Source organism: Rissa tridactyla, chromosome 11 (assembly GCF_028500815.1).
Source record: "Rissa tridactyla isolate bRisTri1 chromosome 11, bRisTri1.patW.cur.20221130, whole genome shotgun sequence".
Lineage (NCBI taxonomy): Eukaryota > Metazoa > Chordata > Aves > Charadriiformes > Laridae > Rissa > Rissa tridactyla.
In genome coordinates this window covers 10,038,108-10,064,282 of record NC_071476.1, presented here as the reverse complement: position 1 = coordinate 10,064,282, position 26,175 = coordinate 10,038,108, and the positions used below count along the sequence as shown (strand labels likewise).

Below are 26,175 nucleotides of genomic sequence, written 5' to 3'. Positions count from 1 at the left end.
GAAACCTCAGTTCAAATTTTATATGAAAGCATCCATTATCAATACAGGTGTTATATTTAGTTTAACTGATGATCAGTAATCACATTTTCATATGACCGTGCAAATAATAAATTTGCAAAAAGCCATCCTCACTCCCCAGTCTCCAGATTAGCCTCTGCAATCCTTCTCTTCCTTTGCAGACAAAACATTGGACTTTCCCACACTACCGGTCAAAACTCTGAGCTGAGGAAAATGCAGTACAATTCCCTTTGTAGGAGCCCAAATACACATTTTTTTCAAGTTCTCTGATGGCATAGTTTTTGCTCACTCAAGCTTTGCTCTGAGTTTTTGGCTTTGAGAATATTGAAAGTGCAAAATTCAGTCAAAATCAGCATGTTCCACTGGGTTCTATTTCAGCCTGATTTAATTCTAGTGTAAAAATATACTCTGATTCAGTTTGATGGAAATTCAACCTGAAGTGTTGAAATAAGTCTCCTCCAAAATATGCAGAGAGAAAATTTTTCTTTAAATTTGGCTTTCAGGACCTGGCCAAAGACTAACAGCCAAAGAGCGGCGCTGGGTCTCCATGCCCCTCACAGCCCGAGCTCGGAGCAAAGATGAGAGCGCCCGCTCGGCTGCTGCTCCCTCCAAAGGGATTCTGTTCTCCTAGAAGCACACACCAAAACTCAGGTTCATTTTCCTGTTTGAAAATAAAGGTTTGAGAATGTTGTAGTCTTTATCCAACAAACTCCGGAGCCCCGTGTCTGGAGCACAGCTATAGAGATTTTCAATGCAGAATTCAAGGAGTTTGTTTTCAGTATGGATTGCAAACCAGGATGGTCAGGGTTTTCTCCACTATATTTTGGGCAGGGGAATTTTTTAGCTGCCTTAGCAATTAATCAATGAGCTCCTACAAATCGCTAATCGTTTTGTTAGTAGTTTGAGAAGAAGCACTGAAGAATTTTTAATGCTAGTGATTTATGAACCGTCTTCCGAAGTCCATGCAGTTATTACAGCTGTAGAGTGCTCACCCCAACACTGGCCTTAAGGATGGAAATGCATTTTACATGACTGATAGTCAATAGAAAGTGGTCAACAAGATCACACTCTAATTGAACAGTTTATATTTATGGGTATTTCAACAAAGCTTATACCCAGCTATTGAAATGTAAAAACTATTCTCACAATTCTAGACTTCTCACTTTCTTTTAAACTTTACTAGAAAACTAATATAACAAGCTAATTCCGGAAAACTAAGGAAAACAGCCTACACAGTACTGTGATGCCTGGCATACTGCTGTTCATTCTCTATTTTATTTACCCAGATCCTACTAGCAGAGATAAAACCACAGGACATTTGTTCCGAAAGAAAAGTCCAAAGCTCTTAGGAAGACCTTGATAAGGACCATTAGCACAGAAATAACCACCAGCTCCTACACTGGACCAGTGAAGGGAGACGTTATCTTATGCACTAAGCTTTTATATTGCATATTCATATTCAGACCTGAATCTTCGTGGACTTAAGAGGCATTGCAAGTGTCCAGCACTTCCTAAACCATCACAATAACATGCTCACATACATCATCACATTTGAAGCTTGAGCTCCAATGTTCCTTAAGCACTTGGATCAACATTAGGAGGCACAACGATAGCAGCAATGTTTTGCTGTATTCCAGTACTAACTTGAGCACATCTTCTGAAAGTAGCAGGGGAAAATCACTTAAGAAGGATTCTTTGGACTCGCCAACTCATTTGCCATTCTGCTTTAGTGACAATTTAAGCAATCCCAAGAAGTCGCACTCACTTCAGTCTATTTTCTTCCTTTACAAAAAATACAGTTTCGAGCAAGTTTCATAAAAGGTTACTCTTACTCTTTGCAAAGATGTAATTTAGATTTTGCTTCTTGTCTCCATATTTACTGTGTGTTAGCCTTGAACTTGAAAAGCCGAAAAAAAGGAGAAGAAACTGAGAAAATCTTGCTGTTACAAATTTAAACCAATCCAGGATGGCTGGGAAAAAAAAAACCCAACCTGCTGCAAGGAAGTGTTTGTCTGTGTATACAATATGTTGCTGATATTCATTGAATGGCAAATATCTGTGTTATGTTTTCTTATTTACACTCCTTTGCTCTTTCTGATTGTGTTTTCATAAGAACCACAACTACATTTCAGCAAATTTTAAAAAAGCCAGACCTCCCTAGGCTGAATAAAGCTGCAGAAACCTGGCTGATGGGAGCCGTTCCACGCCGCTCTGCAGGGAGCAGCCCAGGGACGCCGGGCCACTTCCACCCGTGATTCTGCTGTCCCAGGGCAGCAGACTGGGCTATCCCTGGTTCCACACCTCCCCGGGGACACCAGCGGGGGAATATCTCACTGGCACACATGTACTTTTATTACAGCAAAACCCTCCTCTGATGCATCAGTCTACCGAAATGGTGCACACCGTTCCTGGAAAACAGCCAGCTCAAGACTGGAGTTTAAAATACACTGATTTTTTAATTTTTTTTTTACCCTAAATGACAGCCCTCCTTGGTCGATCCTTTAGTCATTACAGTCTCCTTCTGGATCACAGAGCAGCAGCGGCAATGCAAACTTCACAGGTGCAGTTCTCCCTCCCGTCCGCACCCGCTGATCCTGCAGCCGCAGAGGCAGTGGCTGGGCGCAGTGGGAACACCCACGGTCAGACCCTCACGTTGCTGAATGCTGCGTGAATGTTTACATTGCCTCCCTAATACCTGCACTGCATGAAGCACACACAGCCCTCCCGACAGCTTGGAAAGGGAGGGAAGATGCAAAGACCAGATGAAAACCCACTCAACAACCTCTTCGGGCAGCGCTGATTTTATCTCCTGACCTCACAAACCCCCTTCCACCGCAGAGACCTCCTCAGACACGGGACAGAGGGGGACGGATTTTCCTTGGCAGGAAATCTGTCTAGCTGCTGCGCAGGTGTCATGACAGAGGGAGGATTTGCATCGCCAAGTGGTATTTTGGAGCAGCAAGGTAACAGATGCTAAACATCTATCTCAAACATTCAAGCTGATGAAGATCACATCCAAAGGGCTATGAAATAACCAGCCATGCTGGGAATACTGGGTAGAGGCAAAGGCCAGTACCCAAAAGCCATCCTTGCTGGTTCCTGAACATCACTATCCATACATTGTTAGAATGAACTCAGTCTCATATATCCAACCAACTTCTTTACCAATTTTTGCTTCAGTTATCCATTAAGCTGGAAATTCTTAGACTGATCTAACAATGAGATTTGCCACTATTGGTTTCTAACAATTAATAGTATTTTTCATCTGTGGAATAACTCTTATCAAACCAACAAATTCTACAGCCTTTTCAGTCTTCCATGACAAACTGCGAAAAAATCAACCATCACTCAAGTCTGACCAAAAGGCTCGGAGCAAGCTCCTTCTGAAATGAATATGCTAGCAGACTTGGCTTGATTACAGCCCCACCACCTGCAGATGAGCATCCTTGTGAGAATGAATTTTGTTTGGCAAGATGGACCAGATTCACTGATGATGACAATAATTACCTGGAAACAGAAACATCTCCTGTCAACAGGAAAGGAAGCTTGCATTATTCATTGGATTCGAATTATTTTGTTATCTTTTGGGTCATTTTGATCTTCACTGATTTAAAACCAGACAGAACCAACTACTAGGACATAGAATGATATCAGTTTAAAGAGAGAGGAAAATAGGTGATACTCTTCCACATCTAACCTATTTGACAACACAGCTGCAGATGTCACTGTGCAAGAGCATTCAATTTTGTCAGTCAAATTTCTACCACACAATTCATTTATGAGTCAGTGATAGGTACATCAGTATGGGATCTTTTAGGTCTGTTCACTCATGCAAAGTGATGTGCTGCAGCTTGCTGTATTAATCCCAGGTGGATCATCTTGTATAAAGGACACCAGGATTATCCTAGAGATACATGTCCAATGAGCGGCCATCAGAGTGCATTCACAGAAGGTATGCTTTGGCATTTCCCTTCCTTCCCACACAGCCCCACTCCAGAGGATTCATCTGTTTGTCTCAGGATAATCTGAAACCTACTTCACAAACATCTCTGCATATCAGCCGCCTACCAGCAAGTTAAAAGCACACCCGGCCAGCTTCTTCTTGAAAGGGCAAGGCAAGAAGGCCAAAATTTACAACTGTCCTTAGAGCGAGCAGAGGCAGCAAATGTCCTTCAGGAGCAAGAGCCCTGTTAATTAAGTTTTGGTTTTCAGAGCTACAGTGCCAGGAACATCTCACAGTTTCCTTTGAACATCTGCAGGTGCTTGAGCTGCTCCACGTGTGCAGATGTGAAGTAGCAGGCGTGAGGCAAGGCTTAGGCAAATCAGACCATTGGCCTGATTTTCTCATGCTTGCTCAGACTGAAACACAGCAGGGACAGTCGTCTGTCTAAATCCCCATATTCTCTTCTGCTGGTGAACTTGAAGGAGCATTTGCCAACCCCTCTCCACCTGCTTGTTGCAGGAAAACATTTGGGTTAAACTGAAGGCTTGATGTATCTAACAAATTCTCCCTCACTATGTCTCAGTGGAGTTGTCAATACCCCATCTTTTCCTAGTTCTTTCTCTCCAGATTATGTGTGAATTTTCTCTCCTTTTCCTCCATCTGTACTTCTATGTTTGTTCCTTTTTGCCTAGCAGCTCTCCTCTCCCCCTGCTTTATTGCTCCAGCTGAGCAGAGGGCAACCTGCTCGTTGTGGTGCCAACCACACTCCTTGTTGGTGCCACCACATCTGTGCAGGGAGCCAGGAGAGTAAAAGCAAGGGGTATTAGAGTCAAGACCTCTCCTCTGTACTGTGAACTGTTCTGAGAGCCTATCACAGTCTCAGCCACTGACAAGCAGAGAGAGAAGGGACACGACATCAGGGTTTTGGGAGCAATAGCAATATGCATCCAGGGGCTGCCATGCAGTTTCTCCCCATCCCACCGCTGTGTCATTCAGTTCCCAGCGCCCTGCAGACACACACACAGCACCTGCTGTGCTGCTGACCTGCTGTCTGAAGCTAAAGCCTTCTCGGTTTCCAACCTGTTATTTTGCTGTTCTGGCAATCACAACATCCACGTGCAGGACTGTCACCCACAGTCCTGGCAATGGCGCAAGACTGGAACCAGGCAGAAAGGGCTGCTTTGTAGGTTACAGGAGGGGGTGAAAAAGACCGTGCTGCTGCCGCTGTGAAGTCAGGAATGGGGCCAGGCTACAAAAGGCTGAGCCAGCCCATATGCTTTAACACCTCACACCCCCGCCACAACATTTACCAGATGTTCAAGTGCACATTTTTGATTCATCCCATCGTAAACGTTGAAAACATTTAAAAATGAAGATCCAAGCACAGGCTACCACCCTCTTCAAAAATAAGATAGTTTACAGATGACGTTTTCCTTCAAGATCATCGAAAGCATCACGGGGGGGAGGGGGTGGGACCACAAAATGGTTCAAGTTAGAAATCCAACCTTAGCCAGTATAAAATTTAAGTAAATGTTTTTGACATAAGAGAAAATGGAAGGGGAAAAAAATGCATGAGCAGAACTTCATCTCCTTTCCTCAACTCATACTCCACCTGTGAGCAGGAGCCAGGCTGTGACTCCTGCCGACCCACCACGCAGGAGCTGCATCTCAAAGAACTGTTTAATTATGGCTGTAATGTATCAACACAGCCTGTCTCCCAACCCTCCTTTGCATCAGCCTATTTGAAACTGGAGAGGAGCCCAGCTGCGCCCCGAGGACTGCACTGTCATCCCGAGCGCTGGCTCTGCAGCCCATCTTGACACCCACTCAGCAAAACAGCTGCAGGTTTGCTGTACTGGGCGCTTTCTGCATGCCCTGCACTTCGGAAAAACCTCCTCCACAGAGAACACGAATCTCCAATTAGCCTTAATAGCACCTATATTTGAACAAGGGGAGAAAACGTCCTACAATATTTATTGTGCAATTCTGTTACCAGCACATACTGTACCCATGTGAGTACCTGCACAGTTTACACCCCCTTTGGTCCATCTGATCTACTTTTAAAAGGATTTGTACATGAGGAATGTTCTTTACCTTTGTGCCAACCACAGGCATTTACGTCCTGAGTAGTATTTGGAGCACACAATGTATTTGTTGTATCAAAAAAAAATATTCGTCTTTCTACTCTTTCTCCTTTGGAAATAATCATCCTTTCCCAGCCTTGAAGAGTCCCTCCAACTGTGCATTTCACAGGAGCTACTAAGCGGCTCTGCAAAGACCACCTCTGCATCTGCCTAAGCAGTTGTGTTAGACACTGCCCATGTTTAGGCCCATTAACCTGATCACAACAGCTTGATGAATTAATGCTTATATAGACACAGTTGGCAGCTTCTAATTAAATAATTATGGCTAAGCAGCTGCAGAGAAGTTGTAACGTTCCACTAGAAAGCCAGCTGTCAATTTTATTGGTCCTCAAAGTTTCAAATGAAATTATTTTGGGGAGATTTGGAAAGGGGGCTCTTTTGCTCCAGGTGAATTCTGTAGATATCATGCCTGCTCTCAGGCCGACTGGCTGCAGCCAGACCCCAAGCTCGCAACCAGAGAATCTCTGCAGCCCACCGGGGGCTTCATCACAGCAAGCAGCAAACAGCACAGAGCGTAACAGAATGATTTGGATTGAGATAAAAGAGTGATTTGGCATGATGGTCATTGCTTTAGCTTTTACCTAGGGAAGAACCTTTTGAAAAATCCATCTCTGACACTGTATCAGTGTCGAAAATCCACAAAACTGATATAAGCCAAATGCAAAGCCTGTTGAACTGGATAAGAGTCTTTCCAGGAACTTTAATTGGATTGGGCTTTCCCTGCATTGGTGAGAGAAGATTTTGTGACACCTACTATAGACTTTCACTCTCCAAAATTTCTAAGGTGCCTCTCATCTCAGTGCCTAGCCCTCGCTGTAGTGATGTGGAAGCAAAGAGCAGTCCTTGAAGGTAAAAATTTGAGTAATATGAAAATCGGGAGTCTGTGTTTGCTAGTTCATACCAAACCTACCTTCATCCTCAATTAGCAAACTATTTTGCCTATGAGGAACTTATATTTTATTCTGATTTTAAATATAAATGCAAACACAATTTATTCTAATCCATTAACTACATTAATTCTCCTCCTATAATTTGTACAAGACACTATGATTTCAAACAGAAGCAGCCTAATAATAGAAATCATCCATCCCTGTCAGAATATACGCAGATCCATGACCTTAGAACCATTTTGCTTAGGAATCCAGCTAGAAAACTAATTTTAAGTAAATCTATGCATGTCAAAACTACAGATGGCTTTTCAGGATGCTAACTTAAGCATCATTACATAAGCAGATTAGGGCTGCCTGTTGAGCCCAGACACAAGAGTAGATGGCGCTGAATACAGTATTACACACAAACTATTCACTTCCTGATACATCTTTCATTTAAAACTTTTGTCAGCTCTCCACGTTAGCGAGCCTGCGAACTCTAAACACCACACACAATACAGCAGGTCTGCTGGCAAAGAAGTGATTATCTGTCTCTAAACCCCACTGGTCCAAAGCAGCAACTGGCTAAGGCCCACTTCTACAAATGGACCAGGGAAATGTTCCATCCTTCAGCCTCTTGAAATGAAAATGGAGGAAAACAGCCTCGTGAACCTCTCGAATATTTAAGCACAGCAGTTTTGGAATGATTTTCTGATACAGAATTAGAGGACCAAAATTACCCTCATGTTACCATTGGTAACAGTGTCTCTACCTGAATATCAACTTAGAAAGTTAATGAGCCTGCTAGAGCTATCAGCTAAAATTACCCCAACAGTATGTGATCTGATGTGATTGCGGTAAGCAGGGCAGATACTTTGCATCATGAGGATAGTTTGTTTTTCACAGGCATGTTGCATAACGAGGCGCAGCAACTTGCCTCTCTCTGCTCCGAGCCCTCATTTCAGAGCACATCAGCTGGCTCCGAGAAGGCCCCCTGTTGAAAAGCAGCCAGGGGGATGGAATTTTGTTTTCCCTTCCCTGTGTGTAAGTGTGTCAGGTTTGCTGACAGATGGCTTGGCTGACTGTGCTTGACTATTATCAAGCAGCTATTACCTTTGTAAATTGAATCCTATTTGAAGATTTTCTGTAATTAAATCTGCAGTGTGTTTGCAAGGGTTATATTGCATCCCTCACGTACTGGGGAAGCGTGCAAGGCAGTCAGATGGCTGATTTACACAGCCAGAGACAGCAGCATCCTTCAGCCACAGGGATGGGGCGCTTCTGGCAGTCTGTGCTGCCACCTAGCCAAGATGAAGCCATTGAGTTCAGCCTCACTTTACATTTGGAAAGGTTAAATTGAAGCGTATCCCCCCAGAACTAAATAAAGACTCACTCCACAGCAGACACAAGGAAATTTGCACTCTTTGTGCTTTGAGAATTGTACACTCAACGGAAGAGAGCAGCTTAAAACGGGTAGTTACATTTCCCTCAGAAATATGTTGTACTTACGGTAGAAGACATATTCGGTGTAGCTGGACCAGACCTTGTCATCTGTGTACTGGTTGACAAAGGAAGCTGTCACCGAGGAGTTACAGGCCACCATGTGGAATCCACACTCAGACAACATGTCGAAAGCCCTCTCCAGGTGCTTGAACTTGAGATAAAACCTGGAGGTGTACCTTTCTGGAGCCCTGTCTGGGTCTCTGCTTTCATTCAAACTTTCTCCAAAGACCTCTTTGACCAGAGCAATCCTTCCACAAACCAAAATCCTTGGGACCCTCCTGAATTTGGCATCTGCTTGGCTCTCCCTGCCAATAGTGCACGACCCCCGGTACCCGATGGTAATGAATCCCCACTTCCGATCAGGCGGTAAGAGTGATGAGGGTGGGCATATTCTCGTGTCACTGCCTTGGGAGACCTCTTCATAGTCACTGTGGCAATAATCATCGGGGCTTTGCTTGTTGTCATCAGGAGTCAGGAGTTTGACCAAGTCTGGGAGCTGGAAGTACTCAGCCTCCCTCTTGAGCCTTCCCTTCTCTGGGAAGTGGTCAGGCAGAACCACTTGCTTGTCCCTGAGATAGTCCAGAATATAGCGGAAAAGGAAACCATCTCTGTCAATGAAGAATCTTCCCTTGGAGTCCTTAGCCAGGTCGTTGGCTGTGTCTCTCTTTGGGGTGAACATTTTCCACAGCAGGGAGTGAGGGGTGCCAACCAAGGTGGAGTGGCGAGTGAAGTAAACCTGGCCACCCACATTCAGCTCCACTACCTCCGGGAAGGAGTGCAGCCCAGTCCCCTGCTCCCGAGGAGGAAGGTAAGTCCTGCAGTTGCCACTTAGAGCCATTGTACTTTAAAACAGAAATCAGCAGCACGAAGCAGTAGGACTATCAATCACTTCAAAATGTAGAATAAGGCTCCCAACATTAAGGAGAAACGGGGAAAAGAGGAAGTGAGAAAAGAAAAATAGCCAAAAGATTAGTTTAAAAGAAATCTGAATTGTCCATGAGTGACAGTGTGGCAGAAGTGGCTTATACCCTAAGCCATAGAGGCTGGAGAGCAATCACTTCATGAAATGCAATCACACCCTTAGATCTTCCAACAAAGCCATCAAAATCAAGGTCAAGCCAAGCCTATGGTTATTCACAGGTCTGTCAAAAGGGAAAACAAAATAAGACACAAATTATTCTTTTAAGCATCGCAGAAGCTGCAACAGAGAAAAGCAGATCAGTTTAGAAAGCCAAGCTAGATCTCCTGATAAATAGGTCTATTTTTTTGCAAGTTATAGGCTTTTTTTTTTTCCACAAGTACTGATCAAGGAAAGGACTACATATGACTCCACTGTTTAAAACAAAATACATATTTCATCTTTAAAGAAACATTGAATTTAGACAGGCACATGAGGGAACAAGAATAGCGAGTCTTACCTTGGTTACAATTAATGCATAGCTCTTGTAAAGAAAAGCAAAATTTCAAGACACTCAGAACACACATACAGGCACACAGAGTCCAGTAAGTATGAAATCCGATCCCAGCAAGGGACAGCAAAGGCAAGAAAAGTGCTCTTAGCAACATCCATGTAGATCTCAAGAGTTCAACCGAGTCACAGGAAAGTTAACCATGGCAGGTGACGAGAGAAACCAATACATACAGCACGATGGGGGAGAAGGAAAAAAAAAAACCACAACAAAAACCCCCGAATAAATCCTCTGGGGCTCCGTGAGAGCGGGGCAGGGGGAGCGCGGGGTACACGTTTCGGCTGCCTCAGATGACTTGCAGAAACCCCGCAGCCTGCACTAAGGGCTGGCGAGCTCCGGCGGCTCCCGCGGCGGCAGCCACCCGGGCAGCGCGGCCGGCGGCGCGCCCATCTCCGCTCCGGGGCCGCCGGGCCGCCGCGGGGGCCGCCCCGCTCTGCTCCGCCCCGCCGCGCCGGGCCGTGGGGCCGCTCCCGCGCCCCTGCGCCGGGCTGCGCGCCTCTGCGCGGCTCTGCGCCGCTCTGCGCGGCTCTGCTCAGTGGCGCGGGGACGGGAGCGCGGAGGGCGATGCCGATTGCATCATCTTAAAGGAGTCAGGCCGGGATGGGCGCCCGCGCCCCGGGCAGGTACCGGGCCAGCACTGGGGACGGAGCCAGAACCGGAGACGACGCCAGCACCGGGGACAGCGCCAGAACCCCAGACAGCGGTAGCACCGCGGGCAGCGCCGGGGCCGGTCGCCGCCGCGACGGGCCCGCTGCCGGGGAGGATCGGGGGGCGCCGCCGCCCGCTCCGCTCGAGTTGGGGGAAAGTTCCTCCCCGCTCCGTTTCTCGCCGTCTCCCGCAGCCGGCAGCGCCCGTCCCCTGTCCCCCCGCCGCCGAAACGTGCCTTTCCCAGCTCTGCGGACACGGCGGTGGTTTCAGCTGGCGACGCGGGCGGGCAGGGCGGGAGCGCCCGGCGGGTGGGGGCTCCAGGCACGCTCGCCCGTGGCTTTCGAGCAGGACCGTGGTTTTATCACGCCGGTGGCACTCCTCATCTCCCCAGCAGCGACCCAGAAAGGGCAGGAGCCAGCGGGGAGGTGATCTGCCACCACGGGTGGGACCCCGAAGGAGGCTCGGCGTGGCAGGAGCGGTCCCGCACCTACTTTATTTGCCGGTCTTTAACGGAGGGGGGAGTGGGGAGCAGCGGCCGTGGCTCCGCGCCGGCACCGCCACCTCGCGTCCGCGGCGGCGATCGCGCAGCATCCTCCCCGCTGCGGGAAATGAGAGCCAAGCAGTCCCGGGCAGCGGGGGAATCGCGGTGCAGCCTGCGGCCGCCACCTGGTGCGGGCTCCGGGCCGGTAAACCGGACACCCCCGGCCCGCTCCGCTCCGTGGGACGTTAAGCACATGCCTCAGGTTAAATAAGCACCGCACAAAACATCCGCTAAATTAAGCCATGAAGCTGCTGAAATAGTTCACCAAATTGCAAACACAATTGCACCCACCAGTGATTTCACAGCTGGTCACGCAATGGTAGCAGGCAAGTCCAGCTTTGTGTCTAGCACACCACAGTTTTGGGCAAAAATAGGTTACTCAGAGTAATAAACCTATGGTAAAATAAAGCCTTTTAGTCAAACATTAACCAAACCCTGGAGGGGAAGCTTTAGAGTGAAATCTTTGTGTGAGGAAGTTATCATGTGCATATTTTTTTTGCTGACTGCACTTAAATTGCAGGTGCTTCAGCAAGACTCTTCTGAAAAAATGGCTCTGATTTTTTTAAAAAAATAGTTAACATGCTAACATAAAAAGTACAATTTTCAAGGCTAAGGCAGAAAATCATTATTTTGTATGCTTACAGACTTTTCAAATTCAAACCTGAGAGTTGCACAGTTAATCAAACCCTTGGTTTTTTCCCTGAATCAATTCATTAATTCTGAAGCAACTGCTGGGCTCCTGAGACAAGGTTCTGCCTCTTACTTCTGGATCTGATTTCTAATTTTCAAACCAGCAGAACCTGGTACTGCTACAGAGGCTGCTTGTTGTACCTCAGAAAGAGAAAAGACAAGGTACTGTGCATCTTCACTTGCAGTTCCAGTAGACCAGTGAAGAAATACTCATCAAGTGCTTCGTAACCCTGAGAAGGAGGATTTAAAGGTGTGATGTGAGAACATGTTAACTTAGATGTCTTCATTACTTTTTTAAGAGTCTTGTACAGTCAATGCATATGGGCTTTAACATCTACATGACCACTCAGATGAAATGATAGCTTCCTCTGGGATTTAACCTCGTTAGTGCTGCCCCTGTTCAAAGCAAGGAGTACTGCATCAGCTTTTTCAAATACTTTAGTTATTAATGTTAGTTAGTATGCTGTCATAATTTTAAAATCAATTTTCATAAAGCCAGTGATGTCATATTGGCAAGACTTGAAGAATCAATTCACTCTGCACAGTAAAAATTGATCTTGTTGAAAAAAGCACCAAAGCCATTTGTGATTACACAGTACGATTAAGATCCAAATCACCAAGGCAGGGGGATAGAGATCACCTGAGTAGAAGTTTTGGGGTCGAGTGGAGACAACACAGTAAGTCTGATGTGTAGGGGCTTAGGGAATGCATCTTATAAAAAATTGTGATTCCTGACAAGCTTCTGTGAAGCATTCTGACATGGATACCATGTGATTAGTGAATACAGAGATAGTTAAGCTCTAAGTCTTTTTGAAAAATTGTAATCAGAATTGCCCTTTGAAAAGAACAAAAACCTTAGAATTTTAATCACAACAGCTTTAGAAATGCATCTGCACTTTTCAAATAATAAATGAAAGAAATTCAAATGCTGCTTTTATTTCTTTACACAGGATGTTCCAGTCATTTTATTTTAACATAATTTTCTTTGATGAAATGACTTCAGTAGTAAAATCATCACACAATACTTCCCTGCTCTATACAAGCCATTGGCCAAATCCATCAAAATGCAGCCTGAGAAGAGTGAAACTTTAAAATCTGGGCCAAATACGCCGATGACCTAAATGTAAAATATGTGTCAAGACCACACTAAGGTTCTTACCTATTCAGCTGCAGAACCAATGCAGCTCATTTGAAGAGCAGCTACAGTCCTCTGACGGAAAAGAAAAGCAGCATCTATCAAAGGGAGGAGGATGAAGCATGTTCCACTTATAACAGATGCCTACATAACCTTCAATATAGCTAGGGGAAAATATAGCCCGAGCTTTAAGTGCATGTTCCAAAAGTCACAGCACAGCTATGCTTAAACCCGATACACTAACGACGTGACATCATTCACAGGTTTGAGGTCATTCCTTATGACAAAGTGCTAAATTAGCATGCAAGCTTTCAGGAAATCATGGGACAACTGACTTCATCAAATTCTGTGGGTGCTAAAAAAAGGTAGGCGTCTTAAAAGAAGCAGCAATGAATGTTAGAAAGAAAGGGTAGTATTCAGCTGGGTCTGTAGTAGCAGTGGTGTGTATACATACCACCTCACATCCTGCAGTGTGAATATACAAGCTATAAATACGAATCAAGTCGCCTACGCATAATTAGAAATGTAGAAGCTGTTTATCAGCATTTAGCAACACCGTGCAGAACTTTAAGGCGCTCATAGAAGTAGCGATAATTTCCAGCAGGAATTCAAGGAGTAATTCTGGGAAGAAAAAAATATCTAGGTTGGATTTTGGACAGAAGATTTCAGCTAAAAAGCCACATGGGAACTTTCATCATTCTGTGCGATTTTTACACACAATAGTTAAAATAAAAAAAAAGAAGAAAAAAAACCCCAGTACTTGCAGTTCTAGGCTTACGCTTTGATTCAGAAATGACTTCAAGGTGCCACCTAAGGATCACCCAGCCACATACCCTGTAACATTCAGTGCTCCTCAGCAGTCTCATATCTAAATACTGAGCCAATGCAATATTTTGCCAGGGCAAAACTCCATCACATCAGAGAAAAGAGTGCAGCTTCTAAGAAGGGTGGCATGGCAAAGAAAAAAAGAAATGCCTGTCCCCAACAGATGTGTTGGGCCCAATTCTGGCTTACCAGAATATATATCTCCTGTAGGCAGATGTTAGTGCTTCCAGACAAGGCTTCCGATCCAATATCAATCCATAGCAAAGCCCTGGTTGGAATAAATTCCAGGCCCTTGCAGAGTTACAGACCTTTAACCCAGCCACTTTTCTAAAGGGTGTATATCATTCCTAGAGTGGAGTGGTCTTCATATCACTCAGGCAGCTCTCAAAACTGAGTTCTCAAGAAGTGAGCCAGGCAAGAAAAAGTATGATACTGAGCTAAAATAATACATTATCCACTGATCTGGTAGTGTGAATTACATACAGTGAGAATCTCATCTGCTGAAATCATAAAAACATAGAATCATAGAATAATTTGGGTTGGAAGTGACCTTTAAAGGTCATCTAGTCCAATACCTCTGGGCAGGGACACCTCCCAGCAGACCAGGTTGCTCCAAGCCCCATCCAACCTGGCCTTGAACACCTCCAGGGATGGGGCAGCCACAGCTTCTCTGGGCAACCTGGGCCAGGGGCTCACCACCCTCACAGCAAAGAATTTCTTCCTGATACTTAATCTAAATCTCCCCTCTTTCAGTGTAAAACCGTTCTCCCTCATCCCATGGCTCCCCTCCCTGATCCAGAGTCCCTCCCGAGCTCTCCTGGAGCCCCTTTAGGGACTGGAAGGGGCTTTAAGGTCTCCCTGGAGCCTTCTCTTCTCCAGGCTGAACCCCCCCAACTCTCTCAGCCTGTCCTCACAGCAGAGGGGCTCCAGCCCTCAGAGAACCTCTGTGGCCTCCTCTGGACCTGCTCCAACAGGTCCATGTCTTTTCTGTGCTGGGGGCTCAAGGGCTGGATGCACTACTCCAGCTCTAGAGCAGTATCCAGCAGTATGTGGGAATAAAAAGCCCTAACAAATTTTTCACTTTGAAGAAAAATCATAAAGAAACACTAAATGGCAGAATCTCCCTTAGAAAAGGATCTGCTAGCAAAAGAGCATGAGCGCCATAAAGCAGGGTTTATTAACAAGTACATATTAAAGCATTTTACAGATTTGCCCTTGATATTTTATTCAGAACTCAGGTGCACAATGTATTTTCATCAAAAAAAAGGCAAAGGGGAAGAATATCTTTCACAGCTGCTCAGCACGTGAGCACAGGCATGGTGCAAGGCAAACAATTCAAATAGAAGACACACGACAACATTTTTTTTCCATCAAGTAACATACAGAGTGTGGGCACAGCTTCTGCAAATAAAACTGTGTGCTCCTTCTGTCAAACACCAAATCCAAAGCAAATTTATTGCACAAGGTTCTAAGTTTTCAAAAACTGACAGTAAGGGGGAATCATGTTCCACTAATTTAGATAACAATCATTGTACATCTAGCAACATTTTGATCAAGAATTGATATATCCAACGCTGACAAAACCTTTAGAATTTCATGGACACTGTTCTACAAAGCAATCTGCTAAGCAAACAGTCCTGGAGGGTCTCCGACTCTTCAACAGATCCAGCATGTATAAGCGGACAGAGATCTCGTGCACTCACATCATGCAAGGATTAAACAAAAATTGTTGTTTTCAGTCATCCTTCTGTAGGGACTTCCTTTCTCTCTTACAAGTTCTGCCATAGCAAAGCCTACTTCAGCAGACCTCTTCCTCCCCACCTTTTTCCTCTTCCTCCAACATTTCCAAAGTTCTTTGAATAATACTTTTATTCTCAGTCTGGGTCAAATTATCCCATTATTAACACTGGTGTAATTATAGTGTGCTTTTTAATGTTACAGCTAAAACAAAGTTTGGTCCTCACTGGGTAGCATTATGACATCAGCACTGTGTAACCCATGTACTAATTTTGTGAGTATCTTTATTCTTCCCATGTTGGAGCCATTTCAAGGCCTCTTGCAAAGCCAGATCCCCTGTCCAGGTAACCAGGGGTGCAGCTGGAGCTGGTCCCTCAAGAAATTTTGCCAGGGCGTTTGGTGCCTTACTAGTCTGTACCTCTCGGCATGGCCAGCAAGGCTGTTCATATAATGCCCTTTCCAAACAATACGGGACGGAAGCAGTTGTGTAGCTGCGATGCCTTATCTTCCCTTGAACCCATTGGCCTGTATCAGACTATACACTGCTGCAGATGAGTGCGAATTTGTCCTGCAAAGCTGAAACCGTTGATAACCTAAAGTAATGTTGAGATGCTTAGTGCAGGGAGAACTAATTAATGAAAGCTCAACCTAAGCTGTGAGTAAATTCTAATAATCTAAGCAAATCCAAACACATTTCTAGCCAAAGAGCATTTCACCAGCAGATCACAATTATACAGCCCACTGCCTGGGATTTGGGTCTCATTTTACTGTCTAGTGAACTGCAACAACATCACACAGTTCAGCGAAGTGGCACTAAGTCACCAACATCAGATGCAGCCTGTACACTCTATGGGTCTTCCATGAAAGCTGGGATCTTCTCAGCCTTCAAACACTAATTCACTTAAAGTACAAATTTGCAAGAAACAGCTTATACCACAGTTACTGATCTCTGTATTATCTATGGCTATAATTCCTCCACCGTTATTTCATTCAGTTCTACAGACATGCACACTTTCTGGGAGGCTCTTCTCAGGAGATACCGTGTGTACTGCACCACAAGATATGTTTTGCAGGAAAGGCTTGTAACAGGACTATAATTTAAATACAGTAATCTCACTAGAAGAAAATTACATACATGAGAGTTTGTAACAAAATAACTGTAATCATGTCCTGAGCCAAAATGAATTAAAAAAACAAATGTATACATACTTCAAAACAGGGACTCCCACTTGCAGAAGCACATGTGCCCAAGTGGCAAGCATTTGGTTCCAGGATGCATACAAGAAGTCAGGCTATATGAAGCATGGCATTGCAACTCTTCATGTGTGCGCAGCTGACACATTTCTAAACCTCATTACCATGGATCTATTCAGAGACAACAATAAAGTGGCAATCACGATTCATGTCATTCTGGTTTCAGGTAAACTAACTCAGCTGGGGTTTTCCCTGGCTGTCCACGACGAAGCCCACCTGAGTCAGCAGTGCACACTCGCTTCTTCCTGCGCTCCGCACCAGGACCTTCAGTAGTGAATAAAAACAAATTCTAGTTAACAGTCTGAGTACAGCCTTTTCCCCTGTCCCTACATGAAAAAAAGGGAGGAAAATGATGAAACTAGAGAGATAAACAGACTAAATAACAAAGGACTGTGAAGGAAAGGAGCTTCTTCACATAAGACTGTCTTCAGTCCCAGTCATGTTTTTCTCAATTCCACAGTATTCCCAGCTCCTGCAGCTTATTTGTGTGGGACAGGCTAACAGCTGCTCTTTAATAAAGACAGGAAGATTCATGGCTCCAGCAATTTTTTTGTCTCACCTCAGGAAAATATTAATTTTATGTAATGTGGACATGTGAAAGGGTATGAAGGTCTAATATTAAATGACAGCAATTATTTACTTTTCACTCAGCAGCACCATCACCTACTCCATTTCCTTCAGCACCTGCAGTTTCACACACACTCTCCCACCCATGCAGTGAACAGAGCACACCCTGCTCCCTTTAGGAGATCTAGACAGATCATGGGACAAGCTGCTAAACTTGCAGGCAAAACCACGTCGTGTAACTAAGCTGTGGCCTTGAGAAAAAAAAAAACAACACCTTAAAAAAACATTGCAAAATAATATTGCCAGGGATAAAGTCTGCTCTCTTACTCTCACTGATGCCAACAAGAATTGTGTCTGAATCGCACAAATGGCATTTTATCCCTACTCTTCTCCACATTTATACAAGGATTAACAATACGATTGTTTTTTATGAGTCATAGGAAAAAAAATCCTGGGAAGAAAGAGATTTTTTACAACTAAAAAGTTCCTTAATAATAAATTCTTCTGTGACCTCAAACGCATTAATACTGAACTCTTACCAAGAACCTTCCAATGTCACTATGTATGTAAACGGTAGTGAAACAAAAAATTTGCATCCAGCTACTGAACATCAAGACATAGACACTGGGGACCTGGCGGATGCCACAGGCCCAACGGCCCTTGTGCTTCCACCCCCCAGCGTCTGCCCTGCGCGGCCTCCACGGGACGTGCCCTCTGCGTTTCTGAGGACTTTTCTGACAGGGCGATATTGATGAATTTACAACCCTCATTGATTTTTTTACATGTCATTGGTAGCTGCACTAAAACAGTAAAAGTAAATAACAATTAGCGGTTACACAGCGCATTACAGCTTCACCTCACAATAAATTGGTATTACTCTACTATGTCACAGCTGGGGAATGTGACTCAGCACGTAACACGAGGCAAAGGAATGAAAGGAGGCACTGACCGATAATGCTTCAGTGCCAAGCGGAACATGGATGGAACTTTACTCCTTGCATGGATTTAAAAGCCAATATTTTGCTTTTCTTCAGATTTTAGGCAAAACAATGGGAGGCAGAAGCCATGAAGCTTCAAAGACTCAGTTCTAACAGGGAGGAGGAACAACGCAGGGAAAAACACCAGCTTCCCACCTCGCGGGGGCTGCGCGACCGCCAGGCCGGCGACCCTGAGAGGGGCGACCGAGCCCTCCCCCGGGACGAGCCACAGAACGCGGCGAGCGACCCTAAGCACCGCCGCCATCCCAGCACCCCGCCACCATCTTGCCACCGCCGCCGCCATCTTGATTCCTCCCCGCGCGCCGTCCCCTCGGCAACGCAGCGGCGCCACGCGAGCAGAGGGGCGCGGCGAGGGGCGAGGCTGGCGGCGGCGCGTGCCCGCTGGAGCCGCTCCGCCGAGCGCGCCGTGCGCAGGCGCGGCCCTGCTGCCCCCGGAAGTGCTCGCGCCGCTGGGTGACACGTCGCAGGGGTCGCGGCGGCGGGTGTGGGGCTGGGCCCGGAGGGGCTGAGGTGGGTTCGGGTCGTCGGGTAATGACTTCCCTCTGCTTGTCCTTCCCGGGCCGCCTTCCCCGGGGGGAAACCGGGCCTGGGGGCCTCGGGCGCTGGGGTGGCGAACGGCGCGTCTGGGGTCGGCCTGAGCGCGGGCGGCGGGGGCGGCAAGGAAGCTCCCAGCACGGCCTCTGTGCCGTCGGGGGCTTACGGCGGCCTCGAGGGGGGCTCCCCGGGCCGGACAGGGCCGCCTGGCCTCTCGGGAGCGCTGCCGTTCCGGGTGGGTGCGGAGACCCCAGCAATCCTGGCTGTTCTCTTCCAGATAGCTTGCCATGTCTGGGTTTGACAGCTTCAACACAGACTTCTTCCAGACGAGCTACAGCATTGATGACCAGACACAGTCCTACGATTACAGCGGAAGACCGTACAGCAAGTAACTCCTGCATGTCTTTTGAGCTTGTGTAATGTGTAAAGCCCTTCAGTCATGCTGCTTTAGCTGCCAGGCCTGAGCTAAGAGACTTAAGGGGTTGTCTGTTTATGCAGAAAAGGATCGGCATTTCAGCCAGCTGCTGTTGCTTGTAGTTGGAATTCCTGTTGCTCTGCTTTATGAAGGATATAACTTATCCTATAAATGGAGATATAAAGCACTTGTATGTTGAATACTCTGCCTTCTACATTTAAAGCAAAGATTAGAAAAATGAAAGAAAGGTTATATGAGTAATTTAATTATCTGAGTAATCTTCACATCTTTGGGAAAAGCAATACTGCTGTTCTGTAAGTCCATCTCCAGTCACTCAGGGAGTGAAAATTGGTTACGGTGTCACATAAATGAGCTGACGGTGTCACGTAAATGAACCGGCAGCGTTAGTGGTGATCCCTAGGCTCTAGCGGGGAAGCGTGGTGACGTCTTTAGGTCAGGGGAGCTCTTGGGAGTCCTTTGTAAATCTCCAGTCTCAGGCTGAGGGTTTTGGACGGTTTTGTGACCTGTGGGATCCCTGCGATAGATGGAGCGGGTCGATGCCTGTTTGCACCCTGGAAAGGATGACAGGGCTGTGATGAGGCTGAACTCTGCTAACACAAGGAAAGAAAGGAGAAGGAGTTCTGGGCTTTCTTTCTTTATATTAGTATTTTTAAACTATTTTGAAGATGTTTGCCAAAATTTCTGTAGTCAGGCTTGGAAATGGTTAGTGGCAAGAATAGCTTATGAGTTTGTTTAGGAACAGAGGAAAACTTTCATGAGGCTTTTTTTTAACATATAAAGTCTATAAGGAAAGTATTCCAAAGACAGTATAAATTGATTGTTTAGTAAATAATGGAGAATATGTGAAATAGAAACTGAAGAATGGCCCATTTTTTTTCCCCTGCATCGTGTCCTGTAGGTAGATGTTGTAATGTGTTCAGTTCCTTCTCATGTGTCACCATGCTACCTGATGCACGTGGTGCCTGAAAGTGAAGGGGAAAACAAGCTCATTTTTTAAATATGGAGGGGTACAAAAGAGATAGTATGCTCAACTTCGTTGTCTAATAGTGAGTTTGCAAATAAGCATTCTAAGTAGCAAATTAATGCTGTCACCAAATGAGATGGCAGTAGTAATTAATGGACAATATTGGAATAAGTTTTGAGGTGTAAAATTTTCCTGCTGTTTTACAGGTCTACAGCCAGTAGTAGTAATTCAGTCAGTGGATAACGGTCATTTTTGAAGGCCTCTGACTTAAAAAGCAATACTAGCGTATGTAGCAAGAATTATCTTGTTTAACTTAACAGTATTGTTTATAAGGGTTTGAATTGACAAACGTGGCTCTATGCCTAAAAGGCTTTGATCCAAGTAGGGGGATCATCTAATGTGACTTTTTAAAAAAGAAGAAAGGGTTATTTGCTGCAACTTATTTACTGAAAACAAGCTTTGCTTTTGCACGGAGGTGTTTAAAATAAAATTCTCTATCTGTCTGTAATGCGATGTCATTCTTTGTAGGCAGTATGGAGGCTATGAATACTCTCAACAAAGTGGATTTGTCCCTCCAGACATGATGCAGCAGCAGCCTTACACAGGGCAGATTTATCAGCCGACACAGACGTATGCTCCAACTTCAGCACAGTCTTTTTATGGAAGTAATTTTGAGGATGAGCCTCCTCTATTAGAAGGTATAACTTATGCTTTATGGCCAAAATCCAAAACTCTTCCCAATTTGGGGATAAGTTGCATAGCAGGGTTTGTATTCCCTGCCTCTGAAAGTGCACAGTTGATTTGAAATTCTCATTAATTTTTTTAACTTAACTGTATTTAGCTATATGAAATGCATGTTCTGGTGTGAACTTCTGCGGTTTTAAATTTGTGCTCTATTACTTCACATCAGCTGTTCTGTGGAAGACATAATTAAATGCATAATGCGACTTCATACAGGGCCTATGGCAAAACACTTTCTATTGTTGTAAACAATACTTATACTTGCCCACTTTTTGTGGAATAAGTTGATGCAGTTAGTTTCATTTGGTTCTTTGGTTAGAATTGAAATGTTTCATTGCTAAAGAGGAATGCTAAACACTGCAGAAATTCCTCTGTAGAATACAGCCTGTGCAGGATGCCAGAGCAGATATGTAGCTAGTGTCTGGATTGATGGTTTCAGCTTCCAGCTTATAGCTGTCATTGTTCAGTATCAAACAACTAAAGAAACCCGTACTGTTACTGGTTAGAGAGAGGTATTCATGATACCTTCCACCCTGTTGTGCATTTTTTGTTTTCTTCAAAAAACTATTTTGTTTACACAGCTGCATCCCAGGGCCTGAGGTGGGCAAATAGTAACTGCATTTGTAACTAGGTTTTCGTGCACGACTGTGCTCAAACTGTACAGATTGACTTGAAATCATATCTACGTGGAGGGAGCTGTGAAACTCCTTGTCATGAGACACTGAGTGTTAAAAGGGGTGGGTGGTTTATTTAGTGGGCTCAACGGGTGGTTTACGGAAGAGAAATCCACTGAGGGTAATTTAGTAGAGGAACTACTTTGAATTAGAAATCCTTGAGCCATCAGTCACTGGAGATTTGAACAATCTGCATGTTCTGCGCTTATAGTCTTTCGTACGTATCTGCTTTTGGCCACTTACAGGGACAGGGTACTGGGCTAAGTGGACTTCTGGGCTGTCCCAGAACACCGCCCTTACGCTCTTACCTGGTCCTTCAGAAACCACCTTGTCACTTCCAAGCATTTGAGACCTGGAATGTGTGGAGGCAGCACGCTCAGCAGGTTGAGGAAAGATGGAGTGACTCCATTCTCTGGTCCCTGTAGAATGGTATCTGGAGGAGGTTTAGAAGTGGAGAGGCAGGGAAAACTAAAGTGTGAAGCAAATGGGGGCAACAGGAAGGGGAGAAAATGAAATAAATACGCATAATTCTTTTCATGTACTTTGTAGAATTGGGGATCAATTTTGACCACATTTGGCAGAAGACACTAACGGTGCTACACCCATTAAAAGTGGCAGATGGCAGCATCATGAATGAGACTGATTTGGCTGGACCAATGGTCTTCTGTCTAGCTTTTGGAGCCACGTTATTACTGGTAAGATATTGATTGCAAAAATATTACTGTTTGTGCATTAATATTCTTGGAAATACTGGGGAAAAAAGTCTATACTTCTTGGAAGTGACTTCTTGGCATGGAGGCCAAACAAGCCCATCCTGACCAAGAATTTGTAGCTATATGGAAGAGGAGCTGGGGCTTCACACACAGGGGATTGAAATTAATGAGTTCGCTATCACTTTACATCAGTGCAGTTTGAATCCAAATCTTTGTACTTGTTTTTTGCCTGGCAATTATTTCAGCGTCATTCATATTTCTTTTCCTACTTTGCTTTTGAAGAATATGGCTCCCTTTTGTCACAGGAATGGGTGTGACCCATGTTCTCAGATTTTTACCTGTTCGGGACATTTTGTAGATTGAAATGTTTTACTTTCAGAACCAAAACTTGTCTTTTTGCAGTGTCTCTGTTATCTTCTGTCTTACCAGGAATCAGAACAATGGACACATTAAATACTTGAATATTTATTTCAATTCTTCATTTAGGAGGTTTTTTTGGTTTTTAACTCTTAGTGTGTTTAATATTTGAGTCTACTTCTCTGTTTTGTTTCGTTGTATTTCTTTGCTCCATACTGTTTATTCATTGTTCTTTACTGATCTTTAAGAGGCAATGAAACTCCAAATTCACGTGTAAAAAGTGATTTCATAAGTACTGATACATTAGGCATGACTTTCAGTATCAAGAGTCAGTCTGGTAAAACACTTCTGAAGTAAACCTGCTTTCAAATTGTTTATACTACTTAATAGGTTAGCAGCTGTTGAAGCCTGGTGGTTTTTCTTAGTTGAGTTTAATTGAAATAAGATTGTGTTTTAATGATTCAAAAGTGTCAATTATGAAATGACAGAGCAGCAGCAAACGGTATTCCTTGTCATTGAAAGCTTCAATATCTTTAATCAGTTTTTTGCTCTAAATGCCTTCAGGCACTGCATTTAATTTTTGCCTAAAATTTCCCATTGCCACGAGACTTAGAACACAGTATTTTGGTACCAAGGGCACTTTAAGCCTACTTTTAATAAGTAACCTTTATTTATGGAAACTAGGCCGGTAGAATTAATGAACATGTTTATAATAGATACATTTGAATGTTCTTTTGATAAGAAATTATCACTTTCTCCTGTGTGCTTTTTTTATGTTTTAAAATGCATTGAGTGTAGTGAGAAAACACAAGCGTAACCTAGCAAGAAGATTAAAGCAGATACGATTGCTTTCTATAGCGTTTGAGGAAGCAGAGAGCTGGATTATAAATCATCTTCATTTGGAAGTTAGTAGTGGGAGACAGACCTGAAAGCTGTACACCGTCAGAGCTTCGGTCACTGCGGTCCTGTGTTACTGCAGGGGTGGACGCCATGCGTGGTGTGTGTTTTGATAGGTGTTACAAGGGAAGCATCGATCTCCTCGTTGGAAAAACAAATGATGACATAGGATACGTGTGTTTTGAAATAATGCACGTATACTTTCCGCATACTTGTTAGTAAGCAAAGTTCTGATTTGACTTTTAAAAATCTACGTGAGCTAATTCTGCTGCTTGTATATGGTGCTTTTCAGAAACGGCTGAAGCTGAGCCATGATTTTTTGTAATTTACATTGCTATAACTGTGTGGAGTCTATTGCAAATTAAAGGACTTCAGCTCTGGATTAGTCAAGAAGTTCCTGAATTACAATTTTTTGGTCTTTATACACTAGTTCTGTAAAGATTATTACTGCAAGCGATCAACTGATGCTAGAAGTTAGTTGATTAAACCCTAAAGAATTCGCAGGCATTTGCAGCCCAGATCGAAGAATAACAATTAGATCAAAATCTGTTTATTGAGATACATAAAGTTAACATAAATGTCCCTGTTGAGTGCCTAGAATATACAGCTCTCCTGGAATTCAGGTTGTGGGAAGATACTGCCTGTGGAATGTGAGTATAGGAATTGGGGGTGGGGGACAATGGGGAAAGTGAAGACACTCCATGAACGTTCTTTCCACGTCCTGTTGTTTGTGGAAGGCGTTACTTGTTCTGGTAACTAACAGGCATTGCTCTGCTTGACTTTCAGGCTGGTAAAATTCAGTTTGGTTACGTGTATGGAATAAGTGCAATCGGATGTTTAGGGATGTTTTGTCTCCTGAACTTAATGAGCATGACGGGCGTCTCGTTTGGCTGCGTTGCCAGTGTCCTTGGATACTGTCTTCTTCCAATGATCCTACTTTCCACTTTTGCAATTGTATTTTCGTTGCAGTAAGTACATAAACTTTATAATTTGGTAATACATTCCTCTCCCATGAGATGGTGAAGGAAATCATTAAAAGGAATTTTCATATTCAGTGATGAAGCTGCATATAATTTGAATATGACAGGAATTTGTAGTAAGGATAAAAACATAAATATCAGTGGTCTTCAGGTATTGACTGGATGAAAGACAGGTGAATACTGGTTTTATCTACGTCAATTAACAGCTTTTAAATACATAGACTCAAATAACAATCTCAAGCTTGTTTTCAGTCGGCTTTGAATCTGACAAATCTCAGTACCTATAAAGTGTAAAAGTAATTATAATTTAAGATACAAATTCGAATTTGACAAACAGAAGAAAATCAGTGTGATTCCTCATAGCTATATGATGTCAGGAACTGAAAAGAAAGAACTTGCGACAGTTACTTTACTCACTGGTTTTCCATTTCATGTGCACAAAGTTAACTTTGGGATTTTTTTTTTATGCTGTCAGAATTGAATAATATAATTCTGAAGTCTTTACTGGAACTATTTCATTTAATGTCAAATATAAAAGTTCATCTTAGAATCTGTAAAAGGTGTTAGAAGAAGTCCAGTTACGACTCCTATAAGCATATATACACAAGTCTTAAATGAATTCTCTTTATTTCTGTCTTTACAGGGGAATGATGGGGATTATTCTCACGGCTGGAATCATTGGCTGGTGCAGCTTTTCTGCTTCCAAAATCTTTATTTCTGCCTTAGCAATGGAAGGACAACAACTTCTAGTAGCATACCCCTGTGCGTTACTGTACGGAGTCTTTGCTCTCATTTCTGTGTTTTGAATAGACTGTCCAAACTGTTGGACTCCAGTGGGCCAAAATGAAAACATCAACTTGGAACGTTTAGTTGGACCAGAAACAGCTGCAAACAACTCTGTAGTGTTGCTGTCATGAAACTTAGACCTGTTTTGAATCATCTGGAACAATGAAAAAAATGTCTCGTGTTCACTTTTTTAGGACTTTGAATACTGTTTTCAATTGACCTGAGGTGTCTATAGCTTTAATAAGTGTTCATGCTTATCAAGTTAATGTCATTTCTTTCCCATTCCTATATCTTTAGAAAAGTAAATTTTGGTTGTTTATTTGAGAGTTGTGTTTTTTGTTTAGTTTTTGTTTGGTTTTGTTTGTTGTTTTTTTTTCTTTTTTATGGGAGTGAGGGAGGGAGTAGGTTTGCAGTTATAAATTGATAGATTTTTATCCGAAAAAGTCAACAGAACTGCAGATGCCGTAGAATTGGGGTACTCCGAATAAATCGGCAATAATAAGGAACCTGTTTCCTGTCCCCTCTTACCAAAAGCAAAATGCACAAATGAACACAAGCAATTAGGGTATTTTCTATATTTTAACAAATATACTCTTAAGCTCTTTGGTCTCATTCATTTGTTCATTTGATGTGGTAGTAATTCAGGATTTAAGATACTTAAATTATGAATTAGAAAACAGATGCTTAAAAATTAAAGGGATCTGTAATTCTGTCACACTTGAAATACGAATACATTTGGATGTCTAAGTAGC

General features: G+C 43.8%; 2 protein-coding genes and 1 long non-coding RNA gene across 5 annotated transcripts in view; 1 reads left to right on the top strand and 2 right to left on the bottom strand.

Moving 5' to 3' along the window:
* The window catches only part of KCTD16 (potassium channel tetramerization domain containing 16), a 74,451-nt gene extending 65,136 nt beyond the window's left edge, over nucleotides 1–9,315 (bottom strand). The window contains exon 1 of the mRNA XM_054217489.1: nucleotides 8,484–9,315. Coding sequence (XP_054073464.1) covers nucleotides 8,484–9,315 — 832 coding nt within the window. The remainder of the gene's footprint in view (nucleotides 1–8,483) is intronic.
* Nucleotides 9,316–14,989: 5,674 nt separating this feature from the next.
* LOC128916359 (uncharacterized) lies at nucleotides 14,990–18,644 on the bottom strand. Its single transcript, XR_008468943.1, has 3 exons — nucleotides 18,477–18,644; nucleotides 16,993–17,040; nucleotides 14,990–16,887 (listed from the first exon to the last, which is right to left on the bottom strand). It is a non-coding gene; the product is annotated as an uncharacterized LOC128916359 (long non-coding RNA).
* Nucleotides 18,645–18,717: 73 nt separating this feature from the next.
* On the top strand, nucleotides 18,718–25,747 carry YIPF5 (Yip1 domain family member 5). Of its 3 annotated transcripts, none has more exons than XM_054217545.1 (6): nucleotides 18,718–18,851; nucleotides 19,153–19,263; nucleotides 20,804–20,973; nucleotides 22,240–22,385; nucleotides 24,444–24,625; nucleotides 25,281–25,747. In XM_054217545.1, the coding sequence occupies exons 2-6, from the start codon at nucleotides 19,163–19,165 to the stop codon at nucleotides 25,441–25,443; spliced, it is 762 nt and encodes a 253-aa protein (XP_054073520.1). In that variant the 5' UTR covers nucleotides 18,718–18,851; nucleotides 19,153–19,162; the 3' UTR covers nucleotides 25,444–25,747. The 3 variants fall into 3 exon arrangements, with proteins under 3 accessions (XP_054073520.1, XP_054073522.1, XP_054073523.1); XM_054217547.1 differs by having other exon boundaries at nucleotides 18,760–18,851; nucleotides 19,157–19,263; XM_054217548.1 differs by lacking the exon at nucleotides 18,718–18,851 and having other exon boundaries at nucleotides 20,808–20,973.
* Nucleotides 25,748–26,175: the final 428 nt, after the last annotated feature.